The following is a 19760-nucleotide window of genomic DNA, read 5'->3' on the forward strand; positions in this document are numbered from 1 at the left end:
GCCTCCCATCATGGGGTTAGGCAGAGGCCTCAGGGTTCTAGAAGTGTCAAGAGTTGGGGCATCAGTTTCTGAAGGGTGGGTAAGAGTCTACCGTGTGAAAAATGGGGATGGGGCTGGAGTTGGGGGATGGTTAGGTTGAAGGCACCGAGAACCCACAGTTGATGCTGTGGCTGAGAGTGGCACTGGCTTTATTGTCTTCAGGGGTCTTGGAAGGGTTGGGTTCTGAGGGGCAGTGGGGACGAGAGTTTTGGGGGAGACGGATGGCCACGGCCCTAAGTGGTGGGCATCTGGGGTGCCTCAGCCTGCGAGTGCCCGTTGGCATCCCCCGTACAGCCGTTGGGGGCAGTTGGCGCTGGTCCTTTCTTGCAGGGCAGAGGGCAGCTGGCGACCACAGGCCCCCCTCGCTTGAGGCCGGGGCGCTCCATCTTGTGTTCCAGAAGCATGTGGTTCTGTGGCGGGAGTCCCACACAGGCCCTGGGGGAAAGGCTGGGGCTGAGCGGGGCCAGACCATGCAGCTGGCGAACCCCACAGCCTCCGATCCCCAACAATCCCTGTGCCGAGGCCGCCAGTGGACATTCGGGCCTCGGATGGGGACTCCAAAGCCGGGGCCCACCTGAGGATATTCTCGATGCAGCTGCGCTGGCGGAAGAGCGCATTGACCACCGGGCTGCCGGGCGGCACGAGCGGCGCCTTGAAGAGGAAGCTGAGCAGCGACAGCACCGAGTGGAAGCCCTGCGGCTCGGGGTCGGCGTCCGTGCAGAAGCTCACGCGCTGGCACAGCTCGGTCAGCAGCACCAGGTCGAGCATGATGGGCGCGGCCAGGAGGGAGTCCTGCAGGGCCGGCGGGTCAGAAGGCGGGGCAGGGCCGGCGGGCAGCCCCACTCCTGCCCCGGCGGGCCCCGCACCTCGCACGTGTTGTGCAGCACCAGCGTGTTGGTGCCGCCCAGCATCAGCTCCGAGGTGTACTCGTCCAGCGCCCGCTTGCTGTCGCCCACATACGGCACGTACTTGATGACCACCTGGGGGGGGGGCCCGGCACGAGGTCACAGGGGTCCCTGCCCTCCTCCACCAGGGGCTTCCCCCCACCCCACCCCCCACCCCCAGAGCGGCCTGTGGCCCACGCACGCAGTGGTCGGGCTCCTGGCCGGGCGCGTAGAGCACGGGGTTGCTCTGCACCATGTCGTCCACCACGCTGCTCTTGGACACCTCCTTGGAGCGGAACTGGGGCGGCGCCGATAGGTTCTGCCCGTCGTTGTTGCCCAGGTGGTTGTAGCTCACGATGGACATGGTCTACAGGAACAAGGGGTCCCGCGGCAGCTGCAGGCCCCACGGCGCACAAGCCCCGCGGTGCGGGCTTGGGGTCTCCAGGCCCCCCCCCGCCCCCTCCCGAGCTGTGCACCCCCCAGGCCCACGCACCTTGAGGCCAGAGCCAATAAGGAAGTCCACGAGCACGGACTTGACCTTGGTCTGGCCTGACTTGAAGTCGTCTCCACCCACGAAGACACGTCGCTGGCGGGCGAGCTCGAGCGCCCCAGGCACCAGCGTGTTCTGCGGGGACCCATTGAGGAAGGCGCAGCCCTCCAAGATGCTAGCCACGGCGAAGAGAGTGGAGGGCGACACCTCCAGGCCCAGCTGTGGACGTAGGCGGGCGATCAGCACGGAGGGGTCCCCTGGGGCTGGTCCTGACCCCTCTTCCCAACCCTGGATGCACCCACCTGGATGGTCCGCAGCAGGTTCTCGGCGGTGTCATTGAGGCCTGGGACCACTTCGCAGAAGCGCTCCGTGTTCGCTGTCCACAGCACGATGACTTTGTCTAGCCCAGCACTGGACCGGAAGTCGCGGATGTCCCTGCGGATCTGCTCCAGCTGGGCGGGGAGGCAAGGAGGTTGTACAGGCCCCTCAAGCTGGGGAAGTCTGGGCTACTCTTCCCCAAGTGCAAAGTGAGGTCTGGAACCTCAGGATGGGAACGAGGAGACAAAAGGCCAATAACGCGGGGGGGTGCGGGGGTGGGATGAGAGGGGTGGTGGGTGGTAACTCGGGGCCAAAGGCAAGAGCAACAAGTGGCAAGGGATACAGGGTATGGGGCGGGGCCGCACCTGCTGTGCGCGCGTGCCCAGTATGAGGTTGTCAGCGCGCGCACTCTGGTTAGCTGCGATGAACTCGGGGATGTAGACAGAGGGCCGCGGGCGCAGGGCCTCCAAGTGCGGCCACAGTTGCTCCTGCAGCCCCCAATCCAGTACCTGCGCGCGCCGCATCGCCTCAGCCAGGTTCAGCGACGATATGTCCCAGCCTGGGGCGGCGGGGGGGGTGGGGGGAAGGAGGGGGGACGGGCGGGGGAGGGACGACACACCCCCAAGCTCAGCCCAACCCAGAACGTGGGCCCCTCCAGGCCCCGCCTCCCACCTCAGCCCCCAGCCTAGGGCCCCGCCCACCGTCGAACACGAGGTCGTCGGGTGCCACCATGGGCAGCAGGGCGCTGAAGGGCACGAACACCTCCTGGCCGTCGGCGTCCAAGCCCAGGCTAACGGTGCCCGCCTGCGTCAGCGAGCCGTAGTAGTTGGCCGCCTGGGGGGGCGGCAGGCGGGGCGAAGTGAGGTGGGGCGTGGCGTGAGCCACTAGCCGGCCCGGGCCCCGCCCGGCACCCTCAAGCTCCGCCTTCCTTCTGGATGCCTCAGCTCTGTGCTCCTAGCCAGGGCAGAAGTCGCTCGGCCTTTGGAGGTCCCCCCCCCCCACCCCCGGGAGCCCGCCGGCACCTTAGGCTCCGTCCCCGGAGGGTCTCCTCCTTCGTAGAGCTCCGCCCCCTAAAGGCCCTTCCCCCTCCTGCAGGGACTCGGGCCGAGCCCCACCCGACCCCCCACCTTGCGGCCGGTGCGCGTGGGCCAGGACAGGCGCAGTCGGTTGGCCAGCACGGCAGCGGTGAGCGTGGAGCCGTTGTTCCCGCCCCAGCCGACGAGCATGACCCCAAGCCGGGGCACCTGCCGGGCGGTCCGAAAGGTGAAGCGCGTGGACATGGGGTATACCTGGGGGCGGGCGGTGCAGTGAGCCTGAGGCCACAGGCCCTTCCTCCCTCACAGTCTTCGACGTTGGGTAATTCCCGTCTCCTCCCGGCTCCCTGGTTCCCCCATTCCCACCATCCCCCCACCCCGGGTCCCTTGCCTACCTTGAGGACACTGCCCTCGCGGCTGACGCACGTTGTCCGGTACTCGTACTGAGCCTCGATGGCGTCGGGGCCGTAGACCACGTCGGGGCTCTCGACCACGAAATCGGCTGTGGCCTCCATCGCGGAGAGCTAGGGGCGCAGGGTGGGCAAGGAGGTCAGCGGGGACAGGAGAGCCGGCGGCCCGAGCCGACCGCGGTCCCCAGGGAGCCCGCACCACGCCCCGGGGCCGCACTCACCGGCGCGGAGTCAACTCGGACAGTGGCGGACGGCGAGGGCTCGGGGCGCGCGAACTCCAGAGAAAAGAGCCGCGGCCCCGCCCCCGCCCCGCCCCTCACCCCACCCGCGCCAGGGAGGAGGGGCGCGCGGGGAGGAGGGGCGCGCCGGCCTAGGACTCGGAGGACTCGGAGGACTCGGGTTCAAGGCCCCATAGGCCCGAGCCATCACTGCCCTTGGGCTCCCCGCCCCCCACCGGGCGCGGCCGGACGTCCACGTGGGCTGCAGACCCCGGCCCGCGCACCGGGCGCGTGGATTTGCTTCACACCACGGCCGGTTAGGGCGCGCGGCCACTTCCCCTCATTTTACGAAAGAGGACATTAAGGCTGCAAGAGAGCGCCAGACCCAGCCACCAGGCAGGAGGTGGAGCTGGGAAGGAGGGCTGGGCACCTGGGTCCGAGATAACTGCAGTGGAAACGAGGGTCAAAGACTGAGCCAGGGCTCTGACTCCACAGCCAGGCACTCCTCCAGCCTGGGCCGCCTCCGCCTCCCCCTTCCTGAGCAGGACTACCCACCACGCACTCCGGGCAGGGCTCACGCGGTGTGTGTAAGGGGCGCTGCGAGGCCTCGGTTTCCCTACCTGTAGTGGGAGGGCTTGGCAGGGCCAGGCTAGAGGGGGGCCAGTGTTCGGTGAGGAGAGGAGGGGAAGGGAAGGGGCAGGACCAAGGAGGTCAGCTGGGGAGGAGCTAGGCAGGCACAGCACTGCGCCCCCCTAGCACCCAGTGATAAGGGAGCGTGGGAACCCGGAGGGCGGGCGGGCGGGGGCGGCTCCCCCAGGAACTTTCCAAAACAAGCGGCCTCCTCCGGCTGGAAAGTTTCCACCACTGGAGCTGACCCAAAAGGTGGATAGTTGGGAACGCTCACAGGAAACATGGTCAGGGCCTGGCCTTGGGGGTTGGGGGCTCCAAGACTCCGGTTCCAGGCTTTGCCCTCGAGGGACTCCAGTGTGGCGGAGCCGGAAGTAGACTAGGGCACCCCTAGCCAGAGACAAGTCAGAAGTAGGGTCTGGCAGGGCAGGTTGCCTAGAGGAGGTGGCTGCTGGAAGGCGTCTTGAGATGCAAAGACATCTCTTATCAAGAGATAGGAAGGACTGCCCAGGCAAAAACCTGGGGGAGTGGGTTCAGGGGCAGATGAAAAGGTGGCCAGGTGGAAGGGGGAGAGCAGCAGTTTGGGGACCAGGGCAGACCCTCAAGGCTGGGGACAGGGAATATTGTGTAACAAATATTTGGGTTTTGTCCCTGGTTTCTGGCTGGGGAGATGGAGTTCAATCGCCAAAGGCTGGTGATTTCATCATACCTACATAATGGAAACTCCGTAAAAACCCCAACACCGCACGGGTTGAGCGAGCACAAGAAGTGTGGGAGGGGGGGCACACCTGGAGAAGGGCATGGGCGCCCAGTGCCGTTCTCCACACCCGGCCTTCAGCATCTACTTCCATCTGGCTGTTGGAAGTGTCTTCCTGAGCGCTGTGAGCCATTCTAGCAAACCTCGGAGGGAGAGCCATGGGAACCCCTGATGTATAACCAGTTGCTCACAAGTATGGGTGGCCAGAGACTTGTGGCAGGTGTCTGGAGTGGGGGGCGGTCTCATGGGACTGGGTCCCTAACCTGTGGGCTCTGATGCCAGCTCCAAGAGCTGAAATACAGTTGGCGCCGGGGGGTCTGAAGGGAGCTTGCGCCTCTGAGTGCCAGGTGACCTGGGAATGTGCAGACTGGACAGGCCCCCAGACCCAGCCCTGGGGAGCCTGAGTACTACTCATGGGGCAGCCTGTGGGAGGTGCCAGGAGGAGGGCAAGGGCAGAGCGGTCAGCTGGGCACCGGACAGTGATGGCAGGGATCGCCTGGGTGTGCAACATGGGGGGAACTGTGCTGCCTGGGAGTGACTGGGGACCTCTGTCCCCACCATAACACAGGCTCCTGAGGGCAGGGGCAGGGCTGTCTCCGTCACTAAGTGCCAGTGCCCAAGCGGAGCCTAGCACACAGGAAGGGCCGTGGGATCAGTGTGCTGGGGGGATGACAACCAGGGACGTTGGCCAGCCAGTGGCAGGGGTGAGCGGGCGGCCCCAAGGTTGTGAGGTTGGGAAGACCTTTCTGGGGCCCCTGGGGGGCTGGATTTGTGGCATCCTTGGCTCAGGAAGGATCCTGATGGGACTCCCTGCGGCTAAGGTGCACTCAGGGAGTAATGGCCATGGTGCCTGGGGGCAGCGTGAGGGGCTGCAGGGGAGTCTGGCGATGGGCCTAGGGGAGCACGTGGGCAGGGCAAAGCTGCGGCTTGATGGGGTTCAAGGGAGCAGACACTGGCCCTGGACCTTGGGCTGTGGGGATAGAGATGTTATCCCCTAAAAGCCCGGTGTGTGCCACTCGGCCCCACGGGGCCCGCCTGACCTTGTCTCCTGCGCCCCTTGGATTCCCCGGGCCACCTTAGAACTCCGGCCGAAGCTGGGGGCAGCGGGGCTGTCCAGGAGGCTAAGGCCCAGAGCCCCTGACCCCTGGAGCCCTTTCATCCCAGGCTTATTCTTTGTCTGTTTTTCCTTTTGAAAATAAACACCCACCCCCACCCCGTCCTTCAGGAGCAGGACCCTGACCCCTGCCTTCATCTCCTCACCTGGAGCTTGGGACAAGGACAGCCGTCCCTGTTGGCATCCTGGGCCTGGGGGATTCCACCGGGCCCGGTATCCCCATCCCCATCATGGGCGCAGGGGCAGCCCCAGCGAGCCGGCCTAGCGGGAAGAGACAATAGAACAGGGCCGTCACTGCTGTCTTCCCCAGCCGCAGCTCATTTCCCCAAGGAAGGGCACTCCCCGGGCCCCATGTGGCCCTACTACTGCTGGGGGCTGTGGCACTCCGGAAGGCCCCTGCTCATATACCCACCGTGGCTCCCCACTGCCCCCATATCCAGGCGGTGTGACCTCATGTCTCGCACGAGCAGGGCCCACCGCCTCAGCCAGTCAGCTTCTGCCGCCGCCGCCGCCGCCGCCGCCGCCGCCGCCAGCCTCCCTCCCACCCCCCACCCCCCACCCGCCCACCGCCGTGGCTGCTCCAGGGCCAATCTCCTCCTGACCCCAGCCTACCCCCACAGGGCGCCAGGAGGCCCCGGCTGTGACAGACACAAACGCACCCAGGCACTTGGGGCTGCTAGGTTCAGTTCAGTGAAATTTATTGTAGGTTGAAAAAATCAGCATTCACCTGTTTAGTGTACAAAAAGGACACTAGATCTTTTAAGAAAATATTAGGAAACTGAAGACGCGGATGCCTTTCAATCGTAACATTTTGGCAAAAGTGAAAAGTTCTTGTAAACACCAACTCCATGGCTCAAAATAGTTTTTCTCCACAGTACAATATTAAAAAAGGGGGGGGGGGAAACACAGTATCAATAAGTTAGACCATATTTAATCAGCTAGGACTTTCGTCCATCATCCCCCAAAGCACAAAACTTTTCTTAGCTTCATAATTCCTTAAAAGGAGAAAAACAACAACAACAAAACAACAAAAAGCCAACAACAAAAAGGAAATTCAACTTAGAGTCCCTTGAACTGGTTCCCAGGGCAGAGGGCCGGGTCAGCCCTTAGGCTGCAGCCTCCTTAAATAATCCTTCACCCGAGTCTGCATGTCCAGCTGAGCACATGACATGGCTGTTTGCAGAACTCGGGGGTCCCTGGGGCCTGCACCCCCCACTCCATCCCAAATGAAAAACAAAACAACAGCCATTGAAACATGAAGGATCAGTTCCCTTGGTGCTCGGGGCATCCCAGGGGTCCCCGGGCAGGAGCTGGTGGGGCGGGGCGGGCATACTGCAGGTGCCTCCACTCGGCGCCTGCTCTTTGGGAAGCCATGAGGAGATGTCCCCGTGGCTTAGAAAAATAGACATGTCTACTGAGCATTTCTGCTCTCCCTGCCTCACTACTGTTGGTGGCAGCACCCCCCCACATCCCCCAGCTTGCGAGCCCCCGGCTCCAGGTTGCAGCCACTCCCTCCGCCTTCCCCAGTCCTGGGTGGCTTCGCTGAATGTGAACACACGCCTCAGGCCCCACTGCATGCCGGCAGGGCCCCCCCCCACACACGTACACGCGTGCACACGCGCACACACGCGCATGCGTGCGCGTGGTCCCCCGACACTTTGGGGGACACTAGACTAGGCACGGCTACTAAGCAGCAATTATGGTGTCCATGGATCCCATGCCCCCAGAGTGAGCGGAGAGGGCACGTTTTCTGAGCTCACTCTCGGGGGGTCCCCTGACCCCATCGACCCCCAGCCCCTCCCTGAGTGCAAACCCTGCGGTGGCTCTGCTAAGATGACCCCAAGACCCACAAGCGGACTGAGGGATGGAGTGAGGTCAACAGCATGGAGACCACTCGGTCTCAGCGCGAAAAGAAAAGCAGCAGCAAAGGGGGGAGACTGAGAACATAATAAAATAAAATCCGACACTGCTGCTGCAGTGTGAGCTCTGGCACAAAACCCCCGGTGACCCCCTACAGCTGAGGGCCTGAAATAGCGGGGCAAGGCCTGGTGGGCTGAGAGCCGCTCGGCCCGCAGCTCTGCCCCTGCAGCTCCCAGCAGCTGCTCCGGGGCCAGCTGGAGTTCTCGAAATAGACCTGGGCGGGCCTCCACCCCCTTAGAGACCCCGTCCTGGCCTGGGCGGGGAGAGGCGGGGACCAGAGGGAGGGCCCGGGGCAGGAGCACAGCCAGACCCAAGCACAGGAGGCCAGCCGGCTGCACCCTCCCCACCCCCGCCACCCCCCCTCCTCGGGTCTCCCCTCAGCCCTGGGGAACAACTCTGAACTTTCAGAGGCATCTGTAATACTGCAGGAAGGACACAGGGCAGCATCTAGACCTGGTGTCCAAGGAGGGGAGGCACAGGTTTAGAAAAGACGCTTTCTCTCTCATACAAAAATAGACGGAAGTCTCATAAGCAGGAGCTAAAAGTGGCTGTCTTTGTATAAAACTAGAAAAGGCAGGCAGGCTGGCCTTGGAGTCTTTCCATGAGGGGACGCTGGAGCCCCTGGGGCTGTGGGCCGGAGAGGAGGTGGGCTTCCTGAACAGCCCATCCCGGGTGGGGGCTCCTCAGGAGGTGTGGTGGGCTGGGGTGGGGGGGGTGGGGGGGTGGGATGAGACGCCGGCCACCCCACCTCAGTCTGTGAGCTGAGGGCACCAGGTCTGCAGGGGCTCCCCTGAAAGCCGGCGTTGCTGGCTCAGATGAACGTGTCTTCCTCGTGTTTATTTTTTTAAATAAATCTCTTTTTCCGCTCTGTAGCTCCCCCCCCTCCCCCCCGCCCCCAGCTCCCCCGCCATCCAGAACGGTCGCCCGGCAAGGGGAGCTGGCCTAGCGAGCCAGGCAGGACCTCCTGCCCCGTGGACTCAGGCTAGGGCCAGGCCTGCAGCTGCCGCTGGTCGTACTCGGCAATGAGCCTCTTGATGTGGGCCAGCTTGCTGTGCAGGTACTCGCAGCGGTGCTTCTCCTGGCTGTAGTTGGTGTTGGTCTGCAAGAGAGAGGCAGGGCTGAGCCATATCCTCCACCCAGCCGGCCTCCCGGGGCACGGCCTGGTGTGGCGCCCGCCCACCTACGGGCCGCCCTGGGCTCCCACTACCCCTGCCTGTAGGCCAGTGCCCACCACACAATGACAAGGACCCTTGCTCTACCTTAGGCCAGAGCCCCGGGATGGTGTCCCACCCCAAGCCCCATCCTAGGAAACAGGGTCACTGCCGGGATGAGAGTGGCCAGAGGCAAGACTGTCATGAAGCCTCCTTCCTGGGCTGGGGGCCTGGCTGGCAAAGAAAAGCCCCGGCACACAGGGGCGCACACACGTGGTGAACCCACAGCCAGTGGCCTTCCGAGCAAGAACTGATAGGGCCCTGAGGAGGCATTCCTGCCGCTGGGGGTGGGGAACTTCAGCTCCTCCCCTGACCTTGGAGGGAGCGCCGCCGAAGAGCCTGGGGGCTGCAGCCACGGAGGAGTGGGAGTGCTAGAGGGTGCTTTGCTGCCAAGGGAGATATGGGCTGAGCTTCTCAGCTCTAAATTGGGGAAGGGGGCCGGGCAGGAGCTGCTCTGAGGACCTGAGACCCCCAGGCCAGCCAAGGCCCCTGTCTAGTGCTGCTCACCTTGAGACAGCTTTTTCTGACCCCACCCCACCCCCCACTAGGGGTGGAGACATACCTTTTTGATTTTTCGATATTCCTGCAAAATCTGCCCCCGAGTAGTCTGGAGGAAAAACAAAACAGAAAGTACACAATGCCCTTGCCTGCAGGAGACCCCTACTGAGTGACCCCTTCTCCCCTGATAACCTGTGACCTGCATAATCACCACCGGCCTTGAGACAATAGTCTCATCGTGGCCTGAGAGAAGCTGACCAAAGTAAAGAGAGGCAGGCTGGGTGGGAGGAGAGGACGAGCAGGGCAGGAGGTGGGGGAGGATGCTGGGCCAGGGGAGTGAGGGGCAGGGGCCCAGCCTCAGGGACAAACACAGCGGCCAGCACAGCGGGAGGGAGGAGGCAAAGAGCAGGCCGGGCGGCCTCCTTCCCCCACACCCAGCTGGCCGGGTCGCTGTTCAAGGTCAAGCGCAGAGCCCCCTCCCCCTACACACCTGGGGGTGCAGGGGCATATTGGGGAATATCCATGTGGAGGCTGCAGGAGGGAGAAGACCAAGACCCCGGGATTCCTCAGTCCCAGACCCTCAGAACCCTCATCGCTCCTCCAGTTGTGAGCGGTTTCCTCTGGAAACCGAAGTGGTCCCCACGAGGGCCTCAACACCCCAGCTCATCAGACTAGCTCTGGAAGGTGGCATGAGGGGAGGCTGGTGACCAAGGATGGAGTTCCCCCCCCACACTCCGCCCCCCAGCAGCGAGCTCCCAGCACGGGCTGGCTTGGGGAGCCCACGTGCCTTTGATGGGAGGGTGAGGGGGCCACAGGGGCTCTCCAGCCCCACCCCTGTGGCTCTGACAGCATGGGTGGGCTGTGAGCCGCAGAGAGGACTCGAGGCGCTCTTGCAGGGCAGACCCGTGTGACCCGACCCTACAGGGCCTGGCTGTTTCAATGGCTCTGAACACAACTCCTGCCCCAGCGGGTCGGGTCTCCCACCTGCAGAGTCGGTCTTGGGTGTCCCCACTGCACCGGAGGCCGAGCTGGGCCCGAGAGCCTGTGGGCCCCCATGGCAGAGTTGCAGGGACGGGCCCGAAGCACAGCGGTGGCCGGGGCCAGCTGAGTGCCAGGCCGGGGACGCGGAGCGACACTGGCGGAGCGCAGTGGCCCTCCTCACCGGGGAGGGATTGGAGGCCCGGGGCTTGGCCGCACCCATGAGCAGCCTCTCACCCAGGTCGGGCGCGGGCATGGGCCCCTCCCCCCGCCGTACCTCGTACTCCTCGGAGCCCTGCGGGAGCTGCCGGAGCTGGGCATCCAGCTGCGTGAAGCGCCGTGTGACCCGCTCGATGCGTGCGTGCAGACCGCGGTACTCGCTGTACTCCGCGTTGAAGTCGTTCTTGTAGCGCTGCCGCTGCTCCGGGGAGGAGATGGCAGCGTATCTTCTGAGGAGACGGGAAGAGGGGCCGGCAGGGCTCAGGGGGCCGCGGGGGGGGGGGGGGGGGGGGGGGGGGTAGGCCCGAACGCCCACAGCTGCATGGGCGGCCCCACCCAGGCCCCAGCGCGGCGGGTGACTTCCCGGCTCTGGGAGGGGCCCAGGCCTCGAACAGGCCCGCGGGGCTGAGAGCTCCCACGCAGGGCCCTGCAGTGAGCAACCCCCGCCCCCCCGCGCCGCCCCCGACCTACAGTGCAGGGGAGAGTGTGGGCCGCGGAGAGGGTGGCAGGCCGGCGAGGGAAGTACTCACAGCAAGTAGTCGGGGGTCTCTGAGGTCGAGGTGGGGACGCTTGAGCTGTTGCAGGTCCCATTCAAACCTACAAAGGAAGAGCAGAAGGTCTGCTGTCTGAAAGACACGGCGGGATAGCAGAAGGGGAGTCAGGATGGGCAGAGGGCCACCTGGGGTGGGGGGGCTCACGGGACCCAGGAACACCACCGCGGAGCACTGCGGGTGCCCCCGAACCACAGCCGTGGGACGTGCAGAGAGCCCAGATGGTGCCACGTGCAGGTTTTCAGCAAGCGGCTGCAAGGACAAGTTCATCACAGGGCCAGCGCCTGGGCAGCCCGGCCAGAGCCTGACCCACCCAGAGACCCCGCTGCCTCTGATGACCGATCATTACTCTGGAAACGAGCAAGCCCCTCGCCCAGCTCCGGCCTGGCAGGACGGAGACAGAGGGCCACTCGGGAAAGTCCTGGCTCCTGCCTGCAGCCCAGGCCACCCATGAGGTGGAACTGGAGGGCACGGGCCTGTCCACGGCGCTTGGGGGGCACAATTGGCCAAAACTATAATCTAGCCTCTTCCCCAGGGGCTTCTTTCCCAGCACAGAAGAGATTTCATCACTGTGCAGTGTACCCTCAGTACACACTGTGCCCCCCTTAGAGAGGAAGCAGCCCCCCTGGGAATCCCTGCACCGCAGGACTCCCACCAACGGATGGAGCACACATCTCCCACCTCTCGGGGTGGCAGCCCAATGGACACGCATGCGAGAGCTTAGTCCGTGCTTCCACCTCACATGCCTTGCATGACGTATGCCTTCCAGAGTGTTCTGCCATTTGTGGGCCCAGTTAACATTGCCTCATTTAGCCCTTCTGAGATCTTCACCAGGTGAGAAAACAAACGGGGAAACCAAAGCTCAGGGTCAGATTCTGCTGGCACCTAAGACACCTTCGAGCTCTGGCCTGAGGCAAACCTCAGAGGCCCTGCTCCTACTGCAGCCCTCGCTGCTCAGCCATCGCTCAGCCCCTGCTGCACCCGCTCAGCTGGTTCCCACCACAGGGCCTGGGCCTAAAGGGAACCCTCCCCACAGCTGCCTTCTCATGTGCCCCTTCTACTAGCTTCTCCCGTGCTTCCCCCGGGTCTGGGTCCCACTGTGAGAAGGCTCCCCACCCCACCCGCCCCCCACCCAGCACACCAGGCTGCCCAGGAAGGCACACCGAGGCAACAGGAGGGGTCCACGGACCGAGCAAGAGTGGGGAGGAGGCACAAGGATGGGCAGAGGACCCAGGGGTGGACCGGCAGCACAGGGGGACAGGCAGCCAGCCCTGAGGGGCACGAGTTGGGGTTTTGGGTCCAAGGTGGCATCAGCACAGGGGTGGCTAAGGAGAGCCATCTGCCAGACAGGTGGGGGCTGCTGCATCTGTCTGGGGCAGAGGCGAGCATGCGGCAGGGCCGGGACGATGCCACACAGAGGAATGGGGTCACAGTTGATGCCGTCCCTCCCATATGAGACACAAAAGCAAGGAAGCATCCTCACATGCTGACCTGGAACCTTCTCCAGTGCGTCTGAGGCAGGGGCTGGTGCACAAAGAACAATGCCATTGTTAAAGGGAGGTGGGTGGTTCCTGCTGGTGTGAGCACAGGCAGAGCACACTGTCCCGGAAGGAGCCTCAGAGCAGGACGGTAGGCCTCTGTGCTCAACCATTACCGTTACATTTGAGGCGCCTGCAAGACGCACATTCAGATGGATAAAGCACAATTTTTAGTGCCTGGTTGTCCTTTTCTTTTCCCCTGGGCCACCTACTCCCTGGTTTGCCTGATTCCAAATCTCACTTTCCCACCTTAGCCTGGGGCAAGCTACCCAGGCCAACGTGCCCTGGGCAGGATCCGAAGCCGTCTGAGCGCCATGTGCCCTCCTCCTTCCCTGGGCCCTGCCAGAGGAACAAGGGCCTTGCTTTCACCATTTAGGACAGGACGTGCTGCTTGGCTGGGCCTGCTCAGGGTTTGTCTCTCCAGGCAGGACCAGCTCCAGGGAACCAGGCCTTGCCTCCATCCGGCTACTGCCAACACCTGCCCTCCAGCCAGAGGGATGGGCTGGGAAAGGCCTTTCTGGAGAGCAGTTGAACAACTCATTAGAAAGCCTTAAGGAGAAAGCAGCTCTACCCTTGCCCCAGGAATGCCTCCTGCTTGGATCCTTCCTAGGGAAATAATCTGAAAGCAGCACCAAGTTACACAGCCTGAGACTGTCCACAGGTGGCAGGTACAGCTGCATCTTTGTGGCCACACCATGCTGATTAGGTTAACAGCCACAGGAGGTGTTCAGCTCAGGCACACCCAGCTATGAACTCAAGGTGGCCCAGGCTCTGGGGGTGAAGACCCCTACTCCCACCCCAAGTCTGGCCTGTCCATACACCTCCCCAGTATCTCTGGGCCCCACAAAGTTTCTCTGGCTCAGCACACAGCCCCAGCCAGCCTTGCACCCCTCTCATCCTGCTGTGATCCCAGGTCTCTCGACTTCCGGCTTTCTTACCAGCTCCATGACCTCCTTCTGGCTCCTACAGCCTGCTGTTCTATGGACAGCTTCCCAAACCCAGGCTCCACAAGCTGAAATGTTCACTAGTGAGCAGGCTACACGAGCCCTGTAGCAGTCCAGGTGCTCCCCCTCTCTAGCCAGGCCCCGTACCCCACTGCCTTCCTTGAACCCTAGCCCCACCCTGCTCCCTTTCAGTGTCTGGGACCTCCCTTGCAAGGAGAGCTGCACCTGGAACTAGTTCCTCTCCGGGTACACTGTCCCCTCCCATGGGCCCCAGCTCGGAGGTTCTGTGCTCCCAGCACTGGCCTGGCGCACAGTAGGACCCCAGAAGGCTCCAGGGCCGAGACCACTGGGGCATTCACAGACAACCTTGTATAAGAACACAGGGTGCCGGGGCGCCTGGGTGGCTCAGTTGGTTAAGCAACTGCCTTTGGCTCAGGTCATGATCCCCAGCTCCTGGGATCAAGTCCCGCAATCGGGGTCCCTGCTCAGCAGGGGAGTCTGCTTCTCTCCCTCCCCATGCTCTCTCACTCTCTCTCTTTCAAATAAATAAAATCTTAAAAAAAAATTAAAAAAAAAAAAAAGGAACACGATGCAAAGGAGCTGAATGTGCAGGGCGTGCCAGTATGGGGGCTCATGGCGTGGTAGAGCCCCCTCTGAGCAATGGTGGGGGCAGGCTGGAGCTCACCCTCACTTGGCAGTGTCCTCCCACAGCATCCCCCACCCCAGGTCGGACCCCTGGTACGTACCCGGAGCATCTGGTGGGGCTCCTAAGGGGCTGGGCATGTGGTCTGGCAACCGGGCCCGGTGTCTGTCCTCAGTTGCTCTCTCCTTGTCTTTGTGCTTCTTGGACTTCTTCTTGGATTTGCTGTGTGATGAGCCACCATGGGGCCTGCTGGGCTGGGCACAGTCCGTCAGCAGGGGCAAGCTGAGGCACGTAGTTGGGGCTGGGGTGGCCACTTCCCCATGCTCGCAGTCCCGGCCACTGTGGCCCAGGTCATTGCTGACGTCAGCCAGAGGGTCATGGATCCTCGGGGGCTCCAACCGCGGGGGCAGGTGGGCATCTGTGCCAGCTAGTGGGCCCGGAGTGGGCAGCAGGGCCTCACGGCCATGGGTTGCACTCAGCTTCCCATTGACGGCAGGCTGAGCTCTCTGGGTAAAATGGGATATCCTGGTTTTCTTGCTGACCAGGGAGTCGGTGAAATCAGGAGGTTGTGATCGTTTCTGCAATGGGAGGGAAATAATTTTAAAAGGGAGACTGTCTGGAGCCACTGGTGTCTCCTGAGAAGTGGCTGTGGAGCAACAGGCCCTGAGCTCATGAGGCCCTAGGAAACCCAGTGCCTGACTGCAAGGCCCAGTCTGGCCACAAGGGGGCACCCAGAAGAGCCAGGCCCCAGCTAACCTGGCTCAGCCCACCCTGAGGACAGAGCCAAGGAAGGGCAGCAATCGGCGGAACTGGCCAGCTGAGCACTCAAGAAGGGCCACCTCCAGGGACTGGTCTGAAACGTCGCAGCATTCAGCATCATCCCTAGATGATGGGGATGCTGACAGAACCAAGTCTGAAGGACACACGGCAGCCCCACAGGCTGGGACTCTCCCCACCCCCCACCAGACCTAGAACTACTTGGATCCCCAAGGGACACCCTGTGACATGGTGCAGGCCACACCCCACTTCACAAGCGAGAAGCCTGAGGCATGTGAGGCGAGGCCAGACCATGGGAAATGGCTAGAGAGCAAGATGGTAGGTGGCAGGCCCACCATCAGGGGGAAACAGGGTAAGGAGGCTGCCAGCCCTCTACTTTGGCCCAAAGCCAGGGCAGGCACAGACCTGATCTCTCCACAAGGAGGATTCAGGGCCTTGGACATGGGCTGGGAGCCTCCAGGGCAGAGGAGAGAAGGGGGGTAAATAAGGGACTTGCTACGAGGGGTTCACGAGCCAGGTGGGGACACCTGAGCGCCCGTCCTGACTACTGACTAAATCGGCAATGGCCACCACTCACAGGGCCCTGTGCCTGCAGCCAGCCCGCCTGATTTTACGGAAACTTCATGTCAGCCCTGGGAGGCAAGTGCACCTGCCACGCCTGCTGTACACAGAGCACGGGGCTCAGGGCAGTCTGGGACCCCGCCCTCACTTGGACACACCACCCACAAGCATTAGAGGGAACTGCACTGAGGGCCCAAGCCCAGGTCCCCAGTCTGGGGAAAGCCCGGCAGTTGCTCACTCACTGAAGAAAATACCTGGCTCTGAACCAAGGGCCCCATGGGCTGCCCAAACACTGAGGTCAGGCCTGGCCCACTGGCCCCTAGCCCGCCCTCCTCCCTCACCATGGCCGCCACCGCAGCCTCCACACATTGTCACATCCTCGCCCACCGCTCCTACCTGAGGGGGTGAGGCCGAGCTTCCACGTTCCCTGGGAGGACTGGCGGCAGCAGGGTCTCCAGGGAGGCCCACCGCACTCTGCGGCTGGCAGAGCTTCCTACGAAGGAGAGGTAGGGTAGCTGTACAGCCCGACAACCTGTGGGGCATGTCTAGGCCCACCTGCCTTCCCCCTGACACCACACTGTCCCGCCTACACCCAGTGATTCAGGGTGGGCCCTGCCATCCCGATGAACCAGAACAGGGTCGAGTACACTGGGTACCTCAGGGCAGGGCAGGCAGAGAGCAGCCCAAACACATCCCAGCCCAGGCTCATCCACAGCCTGAAGGACTGCCCACTTGGTGTCCCGTGTGCCCAGAGAAAGCTCAGTGGACCACCCACTCATCCAGACACCCATTGCTGTGGAAACCAGAAACCCAAGTGAAATTGACTGGATATTCAAGCTTTGTGCTGTGTCCCTGTGGGAGCTGGGTACACTGGGGCACTGGCCCCTCCTTTTAAAAACAATCATTCAGGGGCGCCTGGGTGGCTCAGTCGTTAAGTGTCTGCCTTCGGCTCAGGTCATGATCCCAGGGTCCTGGGATCGAGCCCCGCATCGGGCTCCCTGCTCAGCGGGAAGCCTGCTGCTCCCTCTCCCACTCCCCCTGCTTGTGTTCCTGCTCTCGCTGTCTCTCTCTGTCAAATAAATAAAATCTTAAAAAAAAACAAAAACAAAAACAATCATTAATCCTAATAATGCTTACTGCAGGAACTTTATGCTGAAGGGGACTGAGATGCCCTAGCATGACAGGAAGGCCTCCTGGATTCAGGACCGACCTTCCTAGGAGCCAACATGACAATATCTCCTCAAGGACAACAGGGGCAGCCACCAGCCTACCAGTACCTGAGCGTAACGATGCAGCCAGGGATGAGGGAAGAGACACCCCAACACTCAGAAGGGCAAATGGAGGCCCCACTAGCGACCCTGGCTTGAGGGCCCTCTCTGATTCCCAGAGGCTGCAAGTCTCACGGGAACCCAGCAGCCAGCCCGGTGCCAAGTGTGGTGCCGCGGGCCCTCTGTGTGCTGCCAGGGTCTGGGGCTACAGGGAATGCATCTGCACTGCTCTTAACCAGTGACGAGCCGAGCAGGCCTCCTTAACAGACAACCACATGACAGACCGCTGCTCCGGCCCCTCCGTGGTGGCCCCAAATGTGAGAAGAGCCCCAGGAAAAGTGCCTACAACGTGCAAGCACTCACAGGGGCCACGCAGTTCCCATGGCCAAGACAGGTACCTCAAATTTTCTGTCCAGCCACATGGAAGCAACCACAGGCATTGACATCTGCTCTCTTTCCAGCCTCCACTGAACAGGCATGAAGAAGAAAGGGAAAAGAGAGGAGCACGGTCCAACGCTGGAAGCGGAAGCGGTGACTATCTCATAGGGTCCAAGAAAATGGGGCCCCAAGCCATAGTACCCCACGGGCATGGGCTCAGACTCTCAGAGACCTCAGAGAAGGGGCTCCTGCAGGGCTGTCTCCACTCTGCTCTGGGGCTGTGGGGAAGGAGCCCAGCCTTCTCTACGAGGCCAGGAGGCTGCTCAAGACACACCTGGACAATGGGATGGACAGAGGTGTGGCCTCAGGAGACTGAGGAAACAGAGGGGTCCATGGGGGCGGGTTTCAGAGAAACCGAGGCAGCCCTCCTGAGGAAACGGAGCCACTCAGGAAAGCCTTGAAGGGCTGCACCTAGGCCTCCAGGTAACAAATGTCAGAGTCCAAAAGAGACAAGAGAATGCATTTGAAAGGGAAGAGAAACTCTATAAGCAGATGAAAACTTTCAATCCACAACAGAAACACCAGCCTTAATATCCACAGAAGACAAAGGACTTGAATAGACATTTCTCCAAAGATGATACACAAATGGCCAATAAGCACATGAAAAAGTACTCAACATTATTAGTCATCAGGAAAATGCAAACCAAAACCACAATGAGGTATTTACCTCACACCCGCTAAGAGGGCTAGCATAAAACAAAACAAGAACGGAAAATAACAACTATTGGTGAGAAAGTGGGGAAACTAGAAAACCTTTTTGTGTGTTGCTGGGAAGGGAAATATAAAATGGTGGAGCTGTTGTGGAAAAAAGTTTGGCAGTTTTCCAAAAACCTCAACTCTACTTCTCCTTCTATACTTGAGAGAACTGAGAATCTATGTCCATACAAATCCTTGTACACAAATGTTCACAGGAGCACTAGCCACAATCACCAAAAGGTGGAAACGACCATCAACAGGTAAGTGGATGAACAAACGTGGTGTATATCCACACACAACAGATTATTGAGCCACAAAAACGAAGCTCTGATAACGTTACAACCTACATGAACCTTAACCGTACACTGTACACTGAGTGAGAGAAGCAAGTCACCAAAGACCACATGTTGTAAGAGCCCACTGATACGAAACGTCCAGAACAGGGAAATCCACAGAGACAGAAATATGACTGGTTGCCGGGGGGGAATGGGAGTATCCGCTAACGCGGGGTTCCATTTTGGGGTACATGTTCTGGAACTAGTAGAGGCAGCAGCTGTACAACACTGTGAATGTAATTAATTAACACCTCTGAATTTTGAGAAAGAAGAACAAGTCGGGAGGCATCACAATCCCAGATTTCAAGATACACTATAAAGCCATAATAGTCAACACAGTATCATACTGGCACAAAAAACAGACACAAGGGGAGTGAGCACAGGGCTGGGCACGGCTGCCGAGGCCGCATTGTGCACTGGAACACCTGAGGCAGGACGGGCCCCAGCAGCTACACACACGGAGAACAGAAACACTGAGGAGGAATCAAAATGATGCTGTAAGTGGGTGTCCATGTAGAGCAGAGCCTCAGGGACCCAGGCCGACCTGGAAGCATTAGCGTGCTTAACTCCGGTATGAATTGTGAACAAGCTGTAGGAAAAGGAGGCGGCCCAACTTCTGGGGTGATACTTGTCCCCACAGGCAGAAATACCCCAAGGCCCTATTTTTCCTTCTTGCTTCGAGGCTTCAAGAACCGCTGTAAATGGGGTTTTCTTCAGGGAGGGAACAACCTAAATTGAAGAAAAAAAAACTGTACAGACGGGTGGCTGGGGTAATCTTCAGTGTGGTTGCAGGCATTGAGGATGCTGACCCTGACCTTTGCACACCAACCGGCTCGAGGTTCCAAGGACAGTAAGTGCGGCTGGTAACAAGCAGTTTCTGGCGCAGCTGATCCCTAAGCTGGCCCGTGCAGACAGAGAGAGGAACACCATGCTTGCCCAGGAGAAGGCCGAGTGCCTTGGGTTCACACGAGTCCTGGCAGCTCACTCAGCCGAGCAGGGATTAATATGAGCCAGGAATTACACAAAGCTCCAGAGCCATGGGCGCCTGGGTGGCTCAGTCGTTAAGCATCTGCCTTCGGCTCAGGTCATGATCCCAGGGTCCTGGGATCGAGCCCTGCATTGGGTTCCTGCTCCACAGGAAGCCTGCTTCTCCCTCTCCCACTCCCCCTGCTTGTGTTCTCTCTCTCGCTGTGTCGGTGTGTCTCTCTCTGTCAAATAAATAAATAAAATCTTAAAAAAAAAAAAAAAAAAGCTCCAGAGCCAAGGATTCCTACCGACCCCACCTACACACA

General features: G+C 61.2%; 2 protein-coding genes across 5 annotated transcripts in view; both read right to left on the reverse strand.

Moving 5' to 3' along the window:
- Positions 1–167: 167 nt before the first annotated feature.
- Positions 168–3501, reverse strand: ISYNA1 (inositol-3-phosphate synthase 1). Of its 2 annotated transcripts, XM_027586005.1 has the most exons (11): positions 3397–3501; positions 3161–3289; positions 2859–3020; positions 2433–2565; positions 2097–2290; positions 1716–1865; positions 1417–1632; positions 1126–1290; positions 906–1019; positions 614–831; positions 168–474 (listed from the first exon to the last, which is right to left on the reverse strand). In XM_027586005.1, exons 2-11 carry the CDS (start codon positions 3278–3280, stop codon positions 273–275), a joined length of 1674 nt encoding a protein of 557 aa, XP_027441806.1. In that variant the 5' UTR covers positions 3281–3289; positions 3397–3501; the 3' UTR covers positions 168–272. The 2 variants fall into 2 exon arrangements, with proteins under 2 accessions (XP_027441806.1, XP_027441807.1); XM_027586006.1 differs by lacking the exons at positions 3161–3289; positions 3397–3501 and having other exon boundaries at positions 2754–2862.
- A 3067-nt stretch (positions 3502–6568) lies between these two features.
- The window catches only part of ELL (elongation factor for RNA polymerase II), a 72121-nt gene continuing 58929 nt past the window's right edge, over positions 6569–19760 (reverse strand). For 2 of the 3 annotated variants that reach the window (XM_027584177.2, XM_027584175.2), the window contains exons 7-13: positions 16128–16224; positions 14497–14971; positions 12760–12792; positions 11248–11314; positions 10776–10947; positions 9585–9629; positions 6569–8910 (exon numbers count right to left, since the gene is read on the reverse strand). In XM_027584177.2, coding sequence (XP_027439978.1) covers positions 8794–8910; positions 9585–9629; positions 10776–10947; positions 11248–11314; positions 12760–12792; positions 14497–14971; positions 16128–16224 — 1006 coding nt within the window. In that variant the 3' untranslated portion in view covers positions 6569–8793. The remainder of the gene's footprint in view (positions 8911–9584; positions 9630–10775; positions 10948–11247; positions 11315–12759; positions 12793–14496; positions 14972–16127; positions 16225–19760) is intronic. The other variant, XM_027584176.2, reaches the window with a different exon arrangement.

Source organism: Zalophus californianus, chromosome 1 (assembly GCF_009762305.2).
Source record: "Zalophus californianus isolate mZalCal1 chromosome 1, mZalCal1.pri.v2, whole genome shotgun sequence".
NCBI classification, from domain to species: domain Eukaryota; kingdom Metazoa; phylum Chordata; class Mammalia; order Carnivora; family Otariidae; genus Zalophus; species Zalophus californianus.